This window comes from Zophobas morio, unplaced genomic scaffold, assembly GCF_036711695.1.
Source record: "Zophobas morio isolate AGI-343-1 ecotype UQ-CSIRO unplaced genomic scaffold, CSIRO_AGI_Zmor_V1 ptg000030l, whole genome shotgun sequence".
Classification (NCBI taxonomy): Eukaryota; Metazoa; Arthropoda; class Insecta; order Coleoptera; family Tenebrionidae; genus Zophobas; species Zophobas morio.
The window spans coordinates 5679133-5694737 of NW_026972135.1; the positions used below are offsets into that span (position 1 = coordinate 5679133).

The 15605-nt window shown below is 33.2% G+C and overlaps 2 protein-coding genes across 2 annotated transcripts; one reads left to right on the forward strand and one right to left on the reverse strand.

The window, feature by feature from the left end:
- The first annotated feature begins 11134 nt into the window (after positions 1-11134).
- On the forward strand, positions 11135-12091 carry LOC135139139 (uncharacterized). Its single transcript, XM_064069262.1, has 4 exons — positions 11135-11232; positions 11283-11523; positions 11580-11716; positions 11769-12091. Exons 1-4 carry the CDS (start codon positions 11169-11171, stop codon positions 12062-12064), a joined length of 738 nt encoding a protein of 245 aa, XP_063925332.1. The 5' UTR covers positions 11135-11168; the 3' UTR covers positions 12065-12091.
- Positions 12092-12248: 157 nt separating this feature from the next.
- Positions 12249-13666, reverse strand: LOC135138754 (terpene synthase-like). Its single transcript, XM_064068758.1, has 7 exons — positions 13636-13666; positions 13531-13583; positions 13312-13471; positions 13103-13250; positions 12726-13043; positions 12574-12676; positions 12249-12494 (listed from the first exon to the last, which is right to left on the reverse strand). Exons 3-5 carry the CDS (start codon positions 13353-13355, stop codon positions 12897-12899), a joined length of 339 nt encoding a protein of 112 aa, XP_063924828.1. The 5' UTR covers positions 13356-13471; positions 13531-13583; positions 13636-13666; the 3' UTR covers positions 12249-12494; positions 12574-12676; positions 12726-12896.
- Between the last annotated feature and the right edge of the window lie 1939 nt (positions 13667-15605).

The window sequence follows — 15605 nt, forward strand, 5'->3', positions numbered from 1 at the left end:
TTAAATTGGTCAGCCGATAGAGTAATTGAAGCTGGAATATTAAGTTTCGGCGGCATCATGGAATTTTGCACAAAATTAACCGCGAATGTACAATGGGGTGCTTCGGGCCACTAGGGGAACGCCAATTATAATATGATTCATCTATTTAATAATGTACAAAACATCAACAAAATTAAACACTCAGATACTATTTTCTATCTGTCAGCCCTCTCTTCTTTTGTAATCAAAACTACGTTCCGTTACACAATTAAATAAATTATACTCCTAATAATTTCAATGCTTAAAATTATCAATAGCACACCCAATGATTAGTTTATAAATCTCGAGATTGTGTTGCTATTAGTCTTATCCAGCTGTTTCAAAGCTAGTAGAAATGGACGGCCAGCTTCTTCAGAAGATTACTTTACAATTACTAAATGGGCTATGTATCTTCCTAATCTGTCCGTCGTCTCATCGACGCTAATCCGAACATTATTATTGTCAATCGAATTTCTAATTTGTTTAATTACCTGCAAATTATAAAATTTATTTAAAAAGTTTTTAAATAAATATTCTAGTGCTCACCATATCGTAATCTTTTGGTAAATAATTTTTTCTCGCAGTGCTTTCTGAGGGTAAATGCCTTCCTGTATATTTATTATTATTAGTACTAAAAGCCAGTCTACAGGTGGTGGAACCCAATTACAGACTAACCGAATGATATGTAAAGATTATGTATTTACATGTGTTACGAAAAATTGTTGACTATTCAGGCAGCTATTATTACTACCTTATCCTATAGGAAAGTTAGACAATTTTAATTGGCTGATTCTATTATGTTGTATATCAAGTTAGGATAGCTGCTCTTAACACACAATCGTTTACTATGAATATGTCTATGTTGTCATTAACATCATGATAGTTCAGAATCATCTGATATATTGGAGACATTAGCAGTGCATTTGTTCTGGGCGTTGGAATTTATGCATAAAATTTTTAAACTCAGGACAACTAACTTTATTCCATGGAATATTTGCTGCGGTAAATTCCCTACATAAATCGGTGCAAGATTGCGTAAAATCATTGTCGGCACTAACGTTTAATAAAGTCTGTTTACTGGATTTATTCTCGTTCTTTTTCTATGCATCGCCACTGCAGTGTTGTTCAAAGTGTGATTTTTTTTCGCATTTAAACTAGGAAACGAAAATGTGAATATAATTCAAGCTTCAGTATTTTAAATGTTTCCTTACAACTTTTCCACACACTTTGCAGAATAACTCATTGTCTTTGGTTGAAATAAATGAAAACAAACAGAGTATTTTAATTAAGAGAGGCAATGAAAAATTTTATGGACAAAGAATTGGCAGTAAGGATAGAAGTAAACACAGTAAGGAAGTTGAGGGAGGAAACTGCTGTAGTGGAATTGAACAACATCCAATATAAAATGAAAATAATGGAAAACAAAAGTAAATTAAAAAAACAGAAATGACGAACCAATTTATATAAATGATGACATGACAAAGGAAGAAAGAATAATACAAAAGAAACTTAGAAGAATAGCACAACTAGAAAGGAATAAGGGGAAGAGATTCAAGGTAGGATATCAAAAGATCGTAATAGAGGGAGAAATATGGAGATGGAATAAGAAAAAAATGGGATTGATACAGACAGAAACAAAGAACTAAAATCTAGACAAGGCGGAAAAAACTCGGAACGAACAAAGACGACATGGCAAGATAAAGGGACATGAAATGGAAAAACAAGAAAAAAGCAGTAGGAAAGGGGAACAAAGGTAATGGAACAATAATTAAGTTGGGGACATGGAACGTAAGATGTACTTCGACAAAAAAGCCCTGAGAAACCAACAGAAGACGAATGGAACCAAATTGAAGCAGAAATGATAGAAACAGCAAAGAAATACATGGACAACACCGAACGAAGAGGTAGAAAGGAAGATTGGTATGATACAGAATGTAAGAAATACTTGATAAGTAGAAACATTGCAAAAATAGGAAAAGATCAAAAACCAACAAATGAAGCAACAAAAGATTATGAAGAAAAAAGGAAAATAGCCAAACAAATATGCAAACGGAAAAAGAGAATATTCTAAAAAAAAAGTGGATGCAATAGAAAAACATTACCAAAACAAAGAGATACAAAACTTCTACCAAGAAGTCAGGAAGACAAGACAGACCACGAGCACAAGAACGGTATAATGCAGAAGTAAAGGACAACTGATTGGAGGCACAGTAGAAAAACTAGACAAATGGGTTGAATATTTTGAAGACCTACCAAATGACAAGACGGAGGAAGAACAACATCCAAAAGTAGTGAAAACAAGAAGACAAGAAAACAATGAAAAACAAGAAAAAATAGAAGAACTAACAAGGCAAGAAGTGAGTAGAATGATACAAGAAGTCCCGAAGAAAATGGAATACCTGCAGAACTAATGAAACTAGAAACCGAACAACTTATCAAGAGAATATATCAACTAATACTTAGAATATGACAAGAGGAGATAAGATCGAAAGCGCCATTATCTACCCCATATTTTAAAAAGTAGACAAAACGGAATGTGAAAACTACAGAGGAATAGCCATATTTGATGTAGTTTATAAGAACTTGGCTAAAATCATAAGCACTAAGGTAGATTGAGAAAGTACACCACGCAAACAATAGGAGAATATCAAGGAGGGTTTAGAGGAGGAAGATCAACCATAGCTATGAAATAGCAGCTATGAACAAAACCTAAGCCTGCACATTCTTTTCATAGACTTTAAACAAGCCTGTGATTCCACTGACCGAAACATGTTATACGAAGCAATGGAAAAGCTAGAAATACCAAGAAAATTGATAAGGTTAGTTAAAATGGCACTACAAAAAACGAGCAATAAAATTATTTTGGAAGGAAACATGTCCGGAGAATTCTTGGTTAGAAAAGGGCTACGGCAAGGAGATCCACTATCAAGCGACCAGTTTAATTATTATTATTAACAATCCTAACAGATAAACCATTTATAAGGATGGGGAAGAATTAAGAAAAAAAACAAAAAATCTAATTCAAAATTATACACTCAAACTTTTAATTTGGCGGATACTGCTGTTGAATAGGTCAAAATGATTTCTGTTTAAATTATTATAGTTACGACACATAGTGACAATAGGTGAAAACATATGTACGTTTATTTTTGAAAATTCAACGTAAAAACATTCTGGATTTCTGGTATTAAGTCTATGTACCAAGATACACAATTTTCCCAATAATACATCTGAATCAATTTTACCATTTACAAGTTTAAAGAGAAAACATAAAGACAAAATAACACGTCTCATTTCTAACCTCTGAACTGAGAAAATGGATAGCAGTGTATCATGAGGAAAACCTCTATCCGGATAAAAACCGAATGCTCTAAAGTGCAGAAATTTTAAAAGTTTGCGTTGTAAATTCTCTATTTTGAGGCAGTGCGTATTATAACCGGGAGACCAAATAGTGCAACCGTATTTTAATTTTGATCTCACAAATGCGAAGTACAACAGAGGAGAGTCTTGTTGTTCTGAAAATGCTTGCTGTTTCGAATTATGAATCCTAAAGCTCTGAGCGCTGATGCTACTATTGAATCATAATGTTCTGAAAATGATAACTTTGTATCAAAAACTATTCCCAAATCTTTAATTGTGACAAACCGTTGAAGCGCAGTGTCACTTACATGGTACACATAAATGCTATTATTATGTTTCAGTGAAAACGACATTACACCACACTTTAGTGTAAATATTTAGAGGAAGACCTTTTTCTTAAATCAGATTGAAGTTTAAGGTGGTCTGAAAAAGATGATATTTTTCTAAATACTTTCAGGTCATCAGCATATAAAAGACATTGAGAATCCAGATTAGATACTATATCACTAATGAACATAATGCAAAATAAAGGCCCAAGAATTTACCCTTGTGGAACCCCCGAATGGAAAGCACTAAGAGTGACAGTTTGCGTTCTACTAATTAAATAAGATGTGAATAGTTTGATAAATGCATTTGATATACCGAAAGAGCTTAATTTATTTAGTAGCTTAAAGTGGTCTAATCTATCAAATGCCTTTGAGAAATCGGTATAAATACAATCAACCTGGGCTTCAATATCAAATGATTCTGCAACAAATTGATTGAAACAACAAACATTAGTCTCAATAGATCTACCTCTAAAAAAGCCATGCTGTAATGGGGTGATATATGTTCTAATATGATGAACAATAGCATTATGTAATAATGTTTCAAATGCTTTAGAAAAGTTACACAGCAACGTTATGGGCCGATAATTTTCTATTTCGCTTTTGTTTCCTTTTTTGAAGACAGGAAAAACGTATGACTGTTTCCAAAGGGAAAGATATATTCCAGAGCTAATCGAAAGATTAAAGATAATAATCATTAATGGAAAAGCGAGGACGCTGGCACAATCCTTTAATAGAAAAGACGGGATGCCGTCAGGCCCAGATGTCATTGTTTTTTCATCTTTTGCAGAATCTTGAGAACCTCTTCTTCACTGAAAAATTTTCTAAAAACTGAGGTACAGTGATAGGAGAAAATTGCACCAGAGGAATCAGATGGGATAAAAGATTGCTGAAAAAAGTCAGCAAATGAATTAACGATGTTCATAGGACCGTTTATAATTTTATTGTTGTACGTCATCGAATTCGGTATGAGATTTTCTTGTTTAAAGCTCTTAATATACTGCCAGAAAAGGTTCGGAACAGAAGGGATATTGCTTTCGATGTTTTGCATGTATGCGATATGGGACTGTTTGATCTCATTTTTAATCTCAGCTCTTAAATTTTTGAATTTATTATAGGATTCAACATCATTATTACGTTTATAAATAGCCCAAAGTTTCCATTTTAGCTTAAGTTTTTGAATAATGTGGCAATTAAACCATGGTGGGTACTGACGTTTTTTGAATCGTCTGCTTTGAGGAACTAACAACTCTACTATTTTTTAATTTGGAGTAAAAAAGGGAGCACGCAATGTCTACATCAGTACAGCTAGTAATAAAGGACCAGTCTGTGTTCAGGAGTAAACTGTACAACTGATAAAAATCAGCTTTTCTGAAATTATAGGTTTTAAAATTACCATTATACAAATATTTACCATGACACAACTTGAGGCAGTTTGTTTCGTTTCTAGACTCGGGTGATGGGCGTCTTCGTTAAGTAATACGTCACTAGCTTTCACAATTACACACTGCTTGTCTGATAAAACTAGATCTAATAATCTATCGTAATTATTTGTAATATAATTAAATTGGTGATAATTAGTTAAATTTAAGAAGTAAAGAAGTGAATTAGTTTTTGAATCTTTTAATTGAGAATTTACTAAATAAGCAAAGTAACTTGGTATATTGAAGTCCTCAAGAATGATTATGTTATTACCGAGTAATGAACATAATGAGGAAAGAAGTTCAAAAAACAGTTCTACATCCCCGACACTAACTCTTGGGGCTGGAGGAACAAACTACAATAACATTAAGAGTACCATAAGCCATGCAAATTTTTACAACCAATACATCAATTACTGGTATCGCACTAAAGTTTAAACTGTCAAGTTTATATTTGTGAGATCTTAAATTTGAATCTACAACAAGAAGAGCACCTCCTCCTCTTTCACAATCAAGAGAAGAATATTTGAGGTCACTTCTATAAATAATATAATTAGGACCGGAGATTTCAGAATTTTGAACAGTCTCACTCAAGAATATCTCAGTAAAAGCAACTACATCATAGTGACAACTAGCAAGTGAATTATACGTGTCAGTTAATTTGGTGTTAAAGCCTCTAACATTTTGATAGTAAATAAAGAGTACTTTGGATTTTTTTATGCAGATATTGCCAGAATTATCTGACTAAAATTGATTAGATGAACTTGAACGAGGCAAGGAAGTTACCCTGGAATCATCACGTGATTGCTATATTGGGAGTCCAAATAAATCTTGTTTTATTTTTTGGAGGACTTGTTGGTGTGCCCCGCATTTGCTATAATCCCAGGCCGCGTGGTTAACGTTAATTTCACTGTTTTTATTTTTAATGTTTAGATTATTACAATTTACACAAGTAAATGAATCTGTATCTGAATTGCAATCCTTAAGACCGTGATTACCACCACAACGAGGACAAGAAACCGTATTTTTACAATATTTCTGAGAGTGGCCAAAGGTATTACAATTATAACATCTGGTGATATCTATGGCGTCATAAATAGAACAACCATTTAAACCAATAAGGCCATGACCTAAACTTAACGCTTTTTTATATGTTATTAAGTCAACGTCAAAAACTGCTTGAAAGTCCGTATTATTTTTTTTTATTGGACTGAATTTAATTAAATTACAAATGGAGCTCTCATCAAATATAATCAGGGATACCGGCGATTCGAATCCTAGGTCCTACTGATTTGACCTCACGAATTTCATAAGATGCAGATAGTTTATCTTGGGCAATTTGGTTAAAATTGCAGGAATTATCACATTTTAATAACAAACCGCCATCTTTCAAATTCTTAACTTTTCAATTTTTCCAATGTTGACGTCTTTAAGAGGATCAACACTTTTCATAACATCAAATTTTTTTTTATTAGTAGACTGTTTATCGTCTTTTGGCTTTACTATTATCGTCTTCTGGGAGTTCTTCGTAACTACATTCCGGTAAGAAGTTTTTGCATTCTGTGCATCTATATCAGCAAAATTGGTTTGTTCACAAGGTGAGATGTTATTTAATTTACCGATTTCATTGCGTAGGTTCAAGTTTTCAGTAGATAAGTCCTGAATTGTCATTTTTAGTTCAGAAATGGCGTCTATTAATAGCTTTATATGTTTGGCTACAATGGTATCGATCATTTTCATAGTCTCAGGTGTTAATTTATGGCTATGTATATTAAGAAAAATGGAAAATATAACCTTCGCCCTACGAAGAAATAGGTCTCCCGTTTCCGTCCGTTTGTCCGTCTGTCTACCGTCCCGATTTTTTTTTGTATCTTTTTGGAGAGTGGTTCTTCTGTAAGTATTCTCTAACTGTGCGAGTGAGTTGTAGTTGTCACCCTTTGGTGCTTGGTACTCGAGGCGGACCGCTCCCACCGCCCCCCTCCCCTTTACGCCGCCACTGAATGTATTAGTTTTTTGAGGAAATATAGAGATGCTCTGATACGTCTATTATTATCCGTTCACGATCTTTATATAGTAGGGTTGCCCTTTAAAATCTAGTGAGTTTGTTGGTATTCGATGCGGAAGAATAAAAATTCCCTGATCTTTTTTCGTTAGGTTATTTTATTAAATTGAAGGTTAAAAAATATGCCAGAAATACAAACGTTGTTGCCGATACTTTCAGTTTTCAGTAGCAATGACCAAGTTAACGGTATCCATTTCTTAGAAAGCATAAAACTTTACGCTATTTTAAACAGTTATTCGGCTTTTTGTAAGTGTTTATTTCATACGTAAGGAACAAACACTAAAGTTTCACTTAAACATTGTTTTTATATGAATGGGGGTTCTACACACGACTATTGTCGCATGCCACATTTAGCATCCCATCTTTAATTTTCAATCATCAGTTCGTTCTGCACGCCCACCCTTCTTAGAAATGGAAGTTTCGACCTTTGTGAACAGCCTATTTCCATATCTTCCAACTTCTTTTTTGCCTGTTCTAAGATTACTAAAAGGGTTGGTAAAAGACAACAACCTTGCTCTAGTGTTTTGATGGGTTTAGCTCTTCTGCAACATTTTTCCGGCCTTAAATTGAACGATTTATCTATATAGCTATTACTAATGCTTACGTAAGTGCTCTTTATTTGCTTTTACTAAGTACTTTCAAACGCTTATTAATAAGAACGTTACTATACGCTTTCTCCAGGTCCATGAAGAGTTACAAAAAAAAATTAAAATCCTTAAAATTTGGTGCAAAGTAACAACGTGGATGATTTAACTAAAATTATACTTATTTTGTTGTACGTCAGGTAGTTTTTCACATACTACCTTGGTAAATTTAGAACGAAAGATGCGTAAAAATATCACCCCCCGACAAGCTACAATTCACTCCATATCCATTATTTCGCTATGAAAATCTGTATCATCACCGTCATTTTCAAATTCAGATTCTGAATCAGATTCACCTAGCGAAATAGTGAAAGGAGGTATAGATTCGTACGAAAGATTTCCCATATTTTTCACCCAATCTGCCAAAATAAGTTTTTCACAATGTTTATAAAAATTTTGCCACATGCTTGGAGTCCATTTAGAAAGCGCCTCAAGCCATAAATTCTCCACCCTATTTTTTAATAAATGTTGAGAATTTATATGCTTGTTGTGATAGTTCTTACAAAATCTGCACACCATTTCAACTGGAATATATTGACAATGGTTCGGAGGTAATCTAAGAACTTCATGGCCACTTTCTCTTAATGTCTCGTCTACCAAATATCGTTTTTTTCTATCGTTTTTTCGAACATTTTTTCTCAAATTCGACACTATGTTTAAAGAGCCATTCCTGCATTTCACATTTTTACTAGAAAAAGTGGGTGGTTTATCCAACTGAACCGAATGATACGATGCATTGTCTAAAATCACCACACTTTTTGGGTTCAACTTTGCCAAAGCAGGAATGAGCTGATTAACCACCCATATGTTCTCAAAAAAGTAATTTTGGCTGCAACGACATATTTTTGTTCACATAGAATTTTGCGACCATTTAGTTCCCTGTGTTTATAACCCATTGACTTAAGAATTTTGTATAATGTGGTTCGCCCCCCTTTAAATCCCAACTGTTCCCTAGAATATGCCAAAAGAGTATCTACAGTGAAATATTTGTTTTTTTCATTAAGTTGCCAAATTTGTCGTTGCAAGTCTTTCCGAAACATATAATTTGTAATTAAATTCGTTGGTTTTTCGCTTGCCAGATAGTGATGTTTTTAAACTTTGGTCCCCTGTTTATAAAATTTTCGCCACAGTTGGTGTTCCCACCTATGAGAAAAAAAATTAAAAAATATTTTGCAGCGAATTTTTACAATACAGAAAATATTTTCGAGACCTTCATAGTTACTTCTTCGAAAGAAAGATCGGGTCTGCCTTTTCGAAACTGCAAAAAACATCTTTTTATTGCAATTTTTTGTTGCAGTAAAACTCTTTTAGGCATTTTCAAACCTTTGTTTGCTTGATTAAAAAATTGCGTCTAATAATTCTGATCTAATAAGTGAAGTAGAAAAGTGGTAATCCAGCTCAAAGCAAAATGTCAATCAGTTTATCCAACTTAAAGAAAAAATATGAAAGCCTACTTTACTATACCGCTATACTCTTAACAATCAACTGGTGAGTCTGGGAAAAATAGTAAAAAAAATCCTTCTCACATTTTGGTGGAGTTATAATGATTTTAAAATTGGTTCTTTTGCTACCTTTAACAACTAAACAACTCATTCATTATCAGAATAAATAGTAGTAAAATTTTTAGTTAATATTTTTCTCGCCAACGACCATGTTTAATTACCATTTCCGTTAGAATGCACAAAGATATGGCTGTGTTGCTTTTGTAATAATTTGATAAAATTCCATTTGACAACAATGTTTGCCTGATATAAAGCGAAGGTGGATTTCAGTCAGCATCATTACTAAGAAACCAGAAAGTACTTAAGACTGAGTTATTCACGCATTAGCAGTGTACAATGTTGCCAATTTTATTTTTATAAAACCACGTTTTTTTCGTTATCTACGTTATAAAGAATTTTTTTTATTATTTTTTGGGGACTCCCGAAACCCCCGTATATAACGTACTGAAGATTTAATCCGCCATTTTTCAGACAGCCGGTATAAAGATCGTGAATGGATAAGTCTTTAGTAGTCATTATACCGAAATTTTAATAAAAGGTCAGATTAGGGTAGGCCTCTAGGCTATATATATCCAGGGGCATTACCTCAGGCATTTCACTTTTCATTATAAAAGCTTGATTAATTTACGAATCAATAAAAAGTGAAAACTGACTTGGATTTTTAAGGAAAAAAAATTCAATAATTGTAAAAATTTTTTATTCTTTTAGTAAATTTACAAAATTGGAAGCTGAGGTCACCTGTAACCAATAAACTATTGAACAGACCATAGATGTTATGGCCCATAACATCTTCGGTTGTAATAAAAGTCATAACATTCCTGAATCTGTTAATAGTTATTGCGCAACAGTCGAAGAGACAATTTGTATGTACCTATTGTTATTTTGATGGTATTTTAAATTGTTAATTGTTGCATGTTTCGAACTGAAATAGTAACCATTTTAAAAAACTGATATGGTAAGATATTTATCACCATTTTTACTCACAATAAATAATAGTTTAAAAAACTAAAAAAACACGCTTTTATTGCTAATCGAACTAAAAACTAGAAAATAATTTTTAATGACAGAGTTTAATATTACAGTAGTAGAAGATCAAACAATCAATCATAATAAATCACCTCAAATTAAAATTATAATAAAATTTAAGTTATTAACAGAATAATTCAATTCAGAGTAAAAAGCGTGGGGTGCTTGATATTTTAAATATTACAATCATTCTATTGGCAACTATCTATGAGAGGATGGTTATGAACCGCACTAAAATGCACCCCACGCTTTTTACTCTGAATTGAATTATTCTGTTAATAACTTAAATTTTATTATAATTTTAATTTGAGGTGATTTATTATGATTGATTGTTTGATCTTCTACTAATGTAATATTAAACTCTGTCATTAAAAATTATTTTCTAGTTTTTAGTTCGATTAGCAATAAAAGCGTGTTTTTTTAGTTTTTTAAACTATTATTTATTTTTCATTTTTTAGTCTGCGACAAATTCATAAATTGGGGAATTAATTACTTATTTAGATTTTTCTAGAAAGAACCACTCAGTGGTCTCCGTAGGATCGAGGATCCTGGCGGTCCTAATAAGGATAATGGGAAACTGTTATCAAATTATTGCATTGTCATCGATCCTTGAGACGTGTGCAAAGTTTCAAGATGATCAGACTTTTAGAAACCGATGAAAATTAAGCTCAAAGATTCCGTTACATACATACATAGATACAACCCAAGCTAATAAAAGCGTGATAAAAATGGGGTAATAAATATTCGCTACCTCACCAAAAATACAATATAAATACAGAAACTCTGGCCAACAGTTCGTAGTCGAAACAATGAACACTTCGGCGGTAATTCTTACAGCAGCCCTCCTAACCTGCTGCTACTGCATGGGCCCAAGTAAGTACCTTCTTTTCCCGTTTTTCTCATCATAATCAAAATTTCTTCAGTGCCAACTTTTATCATCAGATGCAATATACAACTTCCAAGTTTTAATAACTGTTTATCGAATGCCATTCAACACGCGATCATCCAGATGGTAGTACCCATACCCGACTACGATCTACCAGTTATCGACCCTTTCAAAGTACCGAGTCCAGCCGTATACGGAGATGCAAGGACTGGTCTTCGACAAAACTACACCAACATGGAAATTTTCGGATTGACGAATATCAACTCAACCAGCGCTACGTATTATAAATACGTAAAAAACGTGAAACGGGTCCACCTGAATAATTTTCTTTCAGATTCAATCCTGCGTCGGGAGTTTTGTCCATAAACATTACCTACAATGCGGTGCTTTTCACGTTTGATTATGGAATATATGGCAGATTTATCACCATTCCAATGAACACGATAAGCCGAAATAGTTCTATTCTATTAGGTAAGAAGATACTTTGTTTTAGACTGGATCATTCACAGTTTATATTTTTCAGTTAACCCGACTTTCGAACTAACATTCAACCTGCAAGAAGTTCCAAGAAATGGCACCGTCTATTTTAGAGCGGTCAACAGTACGTTGTATATGGTACCTCAACAAACCATATTTAATTATACGAAAGTATTTGATGATCAGTGGCAGAACGATGCTCTGAATGCCAAAATTAACCAAAACGGAAACGACGCGCTTAACTACCTGCTAGAACTATTTCCACATTTCTACACACAATATTTTATAGTGTGGTTCAATAATATTTTGCGAAGAGTACCGGCGCAGAACTTTTTCGATTAACGAGGAATAAAGAATTTTGTATGACAAATGTATGATGCAGTAAAATAAAGTAGATAGCGTATACAAAGCATATTTGGAACGGTTAATTTAATTTAAAACTCGACACTTAGAAGATACATTACATTTTTACCGTCCTGTAGAATTAATTTGGTATCGTACCTTTACAAACAAATGAAACACATGCAATCGCGAAGTTTATATTACTCGCAACCATCGTAATAAATTTCCGTTTCTAAATTGTCGAGTACATCGTGAAGAACTCGTTCTAGACACGATTTTTTTCCCACATTCATGTCGTCCACGTCGACCAGAATTCCATTTTTCAACTCTTCCAGTACCTTTCGCGTGTACTCGAAGCTTCCAAAACTTTCCAGTATCTCCACAAAGAGTTTCTTACTTTCTATATCCAGTGGTCTTTTTTTTAACATATCTAAGACAGAGAATTAAGAAAATAAATCGTGATATTGGATCCATGACAAAGCGAAGCTCCTATTTTATACGAAGGATACTCAGAATGCGATGATCGTTGGGATGGGTGTGAATTGCATGCATTACAAGAAAGTTAAATTTTCCCTCATCAAGATCGTCGCAAAGAATCCGAACGGTTGCGTACTAGAAAATTAGTTCAAACAAATGAAAAACGGGTAAGTCGGTTGCTTACCTTAGGACTGCAAATTTATGTAGTCGTCATATATCTGAAGAAATTCACCTATTTTGTTACAAAAATCTACACTCAACTCGATTTTATCGTTTTTAGCGCACAGTTTTAACCATTGGACTCCCCATACGAAAGCAGTGGCACATTCTAAAACAGGAGACTCCATTTCAAAAATTATAAAACCTTGAACTTACTAGCACGAATTAGTGCTCTAAAATCGTTAAAAGTAGGACATTGTTGGATGTCTCTATAGTAGACTTCGAGTCCTTGTCCAGTGAAGAATCGAATACCTAAAGTAACATAATCATCAAGAGCGATGTCCTAAATAAAAACATAAACAGTAACAAAGAGAGAAATTTTCATCAGTGGTTGTTGGTTACCTCCCGGTTTTCCGCATAACAGAGTACATTTTTCATTATTAGAACCATCTTGTGTAGTGTAGCATACAGAGTTAGCGGAATTCCATAAACCATGTGTGCAGAAAGAAGTCCTCTGCGAAGTATCGTTCCGTCCAGAATATCGTCTACTCTGGAAAAAGTACATGGATTAAAGTAGGTAATTAAATTAAGGTGAGTATAACGAAACTTACATAATAAGCATTTCGTATAGTCCACTTTCAATATCATTAAACATTTTCAATTCGTCTTGAGGGCACTTTACCCAAACATTGCAAGCACCAAACAGTCGGTTAAAAATGTTCCGATTTTCTGGGCCCGCTTGTAAAAGTGTTCCACTGGTCTTGCCAATATCTACAATCAATAGTTTGTTAAAAAATACAGACAAAATTTTACTGTGGTGACTACATTACCTCTTCGCCTTTGATCTCCGTTTCGTCTGTGTTTGGTAGATATTTCTGCCTTCCTATAATTCTGATTATTTTTCTTTGTTATACGTACGAAGATACGAAACATACACAAATAACTGCCTTAATTGTCTTTCGTGTCTACTTATAAAAATCCTTGACAAATAAATCTAATACGAGTCGTTATAAAAAAGTAATAGCCCATTTATCATTCTTCAATTACGTCAGCAAAAATGAAGAAAGCGTCAGCGACTATAGTCTTGATTTCGCCCTGTAGCTGCTACTCCATGAAATTATTACATCAACTTCGTAATTTAAATTTATCACGAACTTCTTCAACTTAATTTTACAGCAACAACTTTCGACTTTCATCTTTGTTTATCCTCGGCAGTTGAGAATTCCCTAAAACAACTGAAATTTTTTGAATCCCTAGGGATTCAAAATTTGCTACTATGGGTAGTGGTCGAAGTTGCAGGACCGAAGAACTGTTGAGCATAGAAATAGTTGTATAGAGGAACCGTCCTTGTTGACACTAAGACACAAAAGTCGCGACGATTTACCATTGTTCATGAGCAAAAGAAGTCGATCAGTCATTTGGAACTGTACAAGAAATACGCCAGACTGAGGCCAGAAAATGCGCCGCAAAAAGGGTTATTTATAAATTACAGAGGGAATAAGTGCATCAAACACTGTTTTTGTTGGTGCTTTGAGACATTTTTAGTGAAAGCTGGTGATAATAAACGTTTATAAAAATGTTTCGTTGTGTTTATTCCTCTTTAATAACAATTAACAAGAAGTTAATCGGTATGAGAAGAATCATATGTGAATAAAATAGGTGCGGAATAATACAACCATTGTGACTATTGACGGCTGGAGCTTTTTCCAGCCGTTTTTGTTTTTCTTTCTAATCAGCACAAAATTGACAATTAGCAGAACACAATTGACGGAAGACGAAAATCAAAAGAAAAAAACTATTTTATGATTGACATCTTTGTATACATACCTACATCCTTCCTCTGTCTTCAGATATTGTGAAGATTTGTCTTGTGTTTATTAATTTATTTATTTACTTATCTATATAGCGAAAACAATATTATATATATTATATCATGTAATGTTTCTGTTTAACTTCGGTTTCTCTCTCAACCGTCAAAAGCACTAATAAATTTTCCACAAAATTGTGGCAAATTTTACTTTTTTTTTATAATTAAAAAATTTGAGAAGATATACAAAAAGTTTTAGGATGTAAATTATTTGCTATTTGACTGTCAATTTTATTTTGTCTTTCTGTACTGTATTGAATATAATTGAATTGCGAAACCAATTCTTGGCAAATAAATAATATCTTATCTGCTACGACGCAAATGGAAACAACTAGATAAATATGAATTATACTACTTAAATAAGAAAAAATGTTGTGATTTGATTGGAAAATTTTCACGCAAGACGTCAATAAACACTTCATATTTATCGATATCTTAAATCTAGCTTTTAAAATGTTTACTTGTAGTAACTAACCAAAAAGCAATGAATTTAAAATGTTAATTATGTACAAACTTTTTGCACTTTTTGCAAAAAGCATGTGGGTGACGTGTTTATTGATTTATTACGAAGCTTAAACAAAAAACTAAAAGAGACTAACTCTCATTTTAAGCATGCAAGTACATTAAGCTATGCTTCATAATCATCCGATGGTGTTTCGTCCACAAACATCTGAAGTTGGTACAGCATAGTTTCAGTAACATCAAAAATTAATTATTTTTTGTTTTAAATTAACCTTATAGCTATTCACCCCGCCGTAAACTACGTGTACATATTATTACTTGATCTCTTGTTTGCTTTATTTTATTTTAATTTATTGCTAGTTGCTTTAATACTCGTAAATCTAAATCTACGTACGAAACATATTTATACATTATAAGCTATGAACCGTGGAGAAAACATTAAATTAGCCATTTATCAGATTTTGTTTTTTTCATAACTTGGAAAGTCTTGCTCTTGATAACACCAACTTATCAGATATGCTAACCCCACTTTTGGAACATAGTATATAAGGAACAACATTAAAAAGTTGGTGATTA

Excerpts from the sequence above, each read along its gene's own strand:
- LOC135139139 (XM_064069262.1), top strand. The coding sequence starts at position 11,169 with ATGAACACTTCGGCGGTAATTCTTACAGCAGCCCTCCTAACCTGCTGC. Across the intron at positions 11,233-11,282 it reads CTGCTACTGCATGGGCCCAA|TGCCAACTTTTATCATCAGA; the intron begins GTAAGTACCTTC and ends AAATTTCTTCAG. Across the intron at positions 11,524-11,579 it reads ATCAACTCAACCAGCGCTAC|ATTCAATCCTGCGTCGGGAG; the intron begins GTATTATAAATA and ends ATTTTCTTTCAG.
- LOC135138754 (XM_064068758.1), bottom strand. The coding sequence starts at position 13,355 with ATGTTTAATGATATTGAAAGTGGACTATACGAAATGCTTATTAT. Across the intron at positions 13,251-13,311 it reads CTATACGAAATGCTTATTAT|AGTAGACGATATTCTGGACG; the intron begins GTAAGTTTCGTT and ends TACTTTTTCCAG. Across the intron at positions 13,044-13,102 it reads GTTATGCGGAAAACCGGGAG|GACATCGCTCTTGATGATTA; the intron begins GTAACCAACAAC and ends GTTTTTATTTAG.